Source organism: Conger conger, chromosome 3 (genome assembly GCF_963514075.1).
Source record: "Conger conger chromosome 3, fConCon1.1, whole genome shotgun sequence".
Taxonomy (NCBI): Eukaryota; Metazoa; Chordata; class Actinopteri; order Anguilliformes; family Congridae; genus Conger; species Conger conger.
This window is the reverse complement of record NC_083762.1, coordinates 80,849,275-80,854,274: the sequence shown is the minus strand read 5'-3', so window position 1 is coordinate 80,854,274 and position 5,000 is coordinate 80,849,275. Positions and strand designations below refer to the sequence as shown.

Genomic DNA, 5,000 nt, shown 5'->3' with positions numbered 1-5,000 from the left:
CACGGGTAAGGGGGGCAAGGAGGGGTAAGAGGGGGGCAGGGAGGGGGGCAGGGAGGGGTAAGAGAGGGGCAAGGAGGGGTAAGAGGGGGGCAGGGAGGGGGGCAGACAGGGGTAAGAGGGGGGCAGGGAGGGGGGCAGGGAGGGGTAAGAAGGGGGCAGGGAGGGCGGCAGGGAGGGGTAAGAGGGGGGCAGGGAGGGGTGCAGACTGTCGTGTTTCTGGTGTATACTAATGTAGCACCAGAGTTCAGTGACAGGAGGTAGCACCTGAGCCCTTACTGCGGACTGTGACATCATCCGTTCAGGTTGCAGTAAGAGCACGGTCAGCTCCCGTACCTATGGACCCTGGCGTTTAGCTCTACGTGCTGAATGCGTTTCTCATTGCGTGATGTGGCCAGTTGGGGGCTGTGGTTTGAAACTGGCAGAAGACCAATCCCATTACTCTTGCTCCAGTTACTATACGATGTCACTCTACGTTAAGCTATCAATTAGATTGAATACGTGTATCTGTAGGGATATATGTAAATCATGTGAATATGCTGGATTATTGTGCATGCACTGTCCAGTGTGTGGATGTATTATAATAACTAACTCACGTGGTGTGCCTATAGCCCACGGCTGCTTCATTAAAACAGCATGCGACCCGTCCCGCAGAGTTAACCCTTTGAAGAGTAGGATTTTTGGAATGTTGTTTAAAAAAAAAAAATCCAAGTTCAGTGTTGTAGGGTTCAGCTACCGGTAGCGATTGTGACATCAGCAATAGAACGTTCGGCTCAGAACGTTCCAACCACGCATATTTGTGATGTCACACCCTGAAGGGTTAACAGAAGAACAATGCAGCATTACCGCTGCACCATGTGACCCTGCCGGGTGACACACATTCCCCACGCTGTCTGTCCTCGGTACAATAGGACAGAGCACTCTGCCTGTGGCAATGATATATGCTCTGCAGTAAAATTAGGCCCTGTTCTGGCAGATAATATAAATTAATCCCAGGGCCACAGCAGCCCTGCGGTCATTGCGTCTGTACTGTACAGCGTTAATGCCATGGGTACGGTGCATGCTGGGATATAGCTCCAGACGGTCCATAGTAACAGTAGCAGTCTAGCAGCTACACTGTACATACTGTAGGTAATACAGGCTACAGTCAAACGTTTATGTTACAGTTGTTATGATAGCTTGGTCACTACAGTGACACTTTGCGGAATTAAATCTGGAGGGCTCGGGAGAGAAAGGGATGGCGGTTGTTGTCGCCTCAGCTAGCGGGTGATTCCGGGCCGGATCTGTGCCGGTTCTGGCCCGAATTCCGCAGGAAGCGGTGCAGATCCGACCTGGAGCCGGTCGTTACCTGGCGGAGTGCTGAGACAGAAAGAGAGGGAGATCTTCTCTGAGCAATATTCCAGGGACCCGGCTGCCGTTAGTTAGGGTTCAGGGGAATCCCGCTGTCTGTTCACAGCAGTCTGTTTGCCTGCCACACCTTGCTGCTTGCCGTGATGTAAGTGATATGGGTACATAATTCTTTAATAACTCATAACTATGCTGAATGCTTAATCTCTCTTGAACCTCCAGTCCCCAAGGGACATACAGTAAATGTTTCGAGTAATCGCACGGGACGTAAGTAAGTAAGACATTTTCCAATTAGATCCTGAAGTTCCTGTTTTTTGAAAACGTGGTATTTGATGGATGGGAGGGAACTCAATCCGGAGGCTCTGTTTCCCTTGAGGACAGGAGTCTGAGTCTAAGGCCGGTTTATAGTCCAGTGACGGAACATCGCTGCCATCCATGACCTGTGATGGAGGTCGCTGGGCGGAGCAACATTTGGGTTACGCTCTGAACGTTCTTGGACGTCCTGCGGCTCCAGTGGAGCGATGCTCTGGTCTGTCGCTGGACTGTAACCTGGCCTGGAGGCTTGTGAAGCTCGATGCTGTCCACTGTAATGCTGTTTTCACTCTCTCTTGTGCGTTGCAGTAAGTCCAGTGGGAATTCCTCCTCCAGTCTAGGAGAGATGGTTTCAGGCACTTTCAGACCCAACGCACCTTCCACAGGTGAGCCTGATACCCACAGCCGTGTTGGGGGGGTGCGTTTCCACGACGACTGACCCAGGTGTGCAGCGGATGGGGACTGAGGCACAGCAGGACAACCTCACCTGCTGGGAGAACCTGCTCGATCTCTCTCTGGTTTAGAGAACCTCACCTGCGAGGAGAACCTGCTCAATCCCTCTCGGGTTTAGAGAACCTCACCTGCTGGGAGAACCTGCTCAATCTCTATCGAGTTTAGAGAACCTCACCTGCTCGGAGAACCTGCTCAATCTCTATTGGGTTTAGAGAACCTCACCTGCTGGGGGAACCTGCTCAATCTCTATTGGGTTTAGAGAACCTCACCTGCTGGGAGAACCTGCTCAATCCCTCTCAGGTTTAGAGAACCTCACCTGCGAGGAGAACCTGCTCAATCCCTCTCAGGTTTAGAGAACCTCACCTGCTGGGAGAACCTGCTCGATCTCTCTCTGGTTTAGAGAACCTCACCTGCTAGGAGAACCTGCTCAATCCCTCTCGGGTTTAGAGAACCTCACCTGCTGGGAGAACCTGCTCGATCTCTCTCTGGTTTAGAGAACCTCACCTGCTGGGAGAACCTGCTCGATCTCTCTGAGGTTTAGAGAACCTCACCTGCTGGGAGAACCTGCTCAATCTCTATCGGGTTTAGAGAACCTCACCTGCTGGGAGAACCTGCTCAATCTCTATTGGGTTTAGAGAACCTCACCTGCTGGGGGAACCTGCTCGATCTCTCTCGGGTTTAGAGAACCTCACCTGCTGGGAGAACCTGCTCGATCTCTCTCGGGTTTAGAGAACCTCACCTGCTGGGAGAACCTGCTCGATCTCTCTCGGGTTTAGAGAACCTCACCTGCTGGGAGAACCTGCTCGATCTCTATTGGGTTTAGAGAACCTCACCTGCTGGGAGAACCTGCTCGATCTCTCTCGGGTTTAGAGAACCTCACCTGCTGGGAGAACCTGCTCGATCTCTCTCGGGTTTAGAGAACCTCACCTGCTGGGAGAACCTGCTCGATCTCTCTCGGGTTTAGAGAACCTCACCTGCTGGGAGAACCTGCTCGATCTCTCTCGGGTTTAGAGAACCTCACCTGCTGGGAGAACCTGCTCGATCTCTCTCGGGTTTACACAACCCCACCTTTAAGTGGCTCATTCACTGCAAAAAAGTCTGTCTTAACAAGTGTCTTAGTGTGATAAGTTTCACAGTTTCACAGATCAAGTCTTGTACATAGATTCTCTGTACTCAGTTAAGTCCAGGACTAAGCTTAATCTGTGTCAGTGAATCGTGCCCAAATGATCTATGAAATGATACAATGATATATCCGGCCCAAATGATATATGAAAATTTCAGTTTCAGTGAAATCTTCAGAGTCAAAACCGTCTCATTTCATCGCCAATATTTTTGTCTTATTTAGCTAAAAAGTAATAGAAATATTATGTGATTTCTATGTGTAAATATATGACTAAAGTACGTGTTGAGATTGACTGAGTTTGGGCCGCTCATAAGGGCACCCTCAGTAGAAGCTCCATGGTGTTGCCTGTTGTTACTCTGTCCTCATTAGCTTCATGGTTCATATTCACGTGGGGCTTTTCAGAGTGAAGGCGCCCAGCCTGCAGTGACAGAAAGAATAACTCTCCGGCCATCGCTGTGTAACGGCGCTACAGGAGCTTGTGATCATGCCAACAGAGAGACGGCATCTGAAAGCTGTCCAGCGTGAGAGCGGGGTTACTCTTGCTCACCGTTTACCCAGCAGTGCCCCTGCCAGGGCGGGTAACTTTGGGATAGGCCCCCGGTCAGATCCCGGGCGCTCTGGCTCCCTGGTGTAAGGCAGCGGAAGCTGGAAGTTTCTGGAGGTTTTCGGGAGTTTTCCACGTCATTCTGAAAGCGAGGACGGATAAAATACGTGATTGGAATGAGCCCCGGGTCTCCTCCTACAGGATAAACCATCTCTGCTCCGACCCCCCTGACCTCTGACCTCTGACCCCTAGCCTGAGGTCATGTGACCCTGCTGGCTCTGGGCTCTCGACATGCGACTCCCTGGACGTCCCTCAGCGCACACAGGCTGCACACACTCTCTGCACACACCCGCTGCACACACAGGCTGCACACACAGGCTGCACACACCCGCTGCACACACAGGCTGCACACACAGGCTGCACACACAGGCTGCACACACCCGCTGCACACACAGGCTGCACACACAGGCTGCACACACAGGCCGCACACACTCTGCACACACTCGCTGCACACACAGGCTGCACACACTCTCTGCACACACAGGCTGCACACACAGGCTGCACACACAGGCTGCACACACCCGCTGATTTATGGGGGACAGTTATGTGAGCCATCTGTTTCTGCGTGAGCTCGCCTTATGTAAAGAGGGACCGGGGAGAGGTCCTCCAATGCCAACACCAGAGAGCCTCTGCAGAGACGTCTGTGTGGCTGTTCATCAGGCATGTCTGATCAGAGCGGATGGGAGGCAGGCTGGCCAGCATTATGTCAGTGAGTGTGAAGGTTTGACCAGCAGGCCATGTCAGTGAGTGTGAAGGTTTGACCAGCAGGCCATGTCAGTGAGTGTGAAGGTTTGACCAGTAGGCCATGTCAGTGAGTGTGAAGGTTTGAGGGACCAGTAGGCCATGTCAGTGAGTGTGAAGGTTTGAGGGACCAGTAGGCCATGTCAGTGAGTGTGAAGGTTTGAGGGACCAGTAGGCCATGTCAGTGAGTTTGAAGGTTTGACCAGTAGGCCATGTCTGTGAGTGTGAAGGTTTGACCAGTAGGCCATGTCAGTGAGTGTGAAGGTTTGACCAGTAGGCCATGTCAGTGAGTGTGAAGGTTTGAGGGACCAGTAGGCCATGTCAGTGAGTGTGAAGGTTTGAGGGACCAGTAGGCCATGTCAGTGAGTGTGAAGGTTTGACCAGTAGGCCATGTCAGTGAGTGTGAAGCTCTGAAGATGACCA

At 52.1% G+C, this 5,000-nt stretch overlaps 1 protein-coding gene across 2 annotated transcripts in view; it reads left to right on the top strand.

Moving 5' to 3' along the window:
• The window catches only part of cacnb4a (calcium channel, voltage-dependent, beta 4a subunit), a 59,270-nt gene that overhangs the window by 43,224 nt on the left and 11,046 nt on the right, over nt 1-5,000 (top strand). Inside the window, exons 6-7 of one of the 2 annotated variants that reach the window (XM_061237010.1) lie at nt 255-257; nt 1,966-2,042. In XM_061237010.1, coding sequence (XP_061092994.1) covers nt 255-257; nt 1,966-2,042 — 80 coding nt within the window. The remainder of the gene's footprint in view (nt 1-254; nt 258-1,965; nt 2,043-5,000) is intronic. The other variant, XM_061237009.1, reaches the window with a different exon arrangement.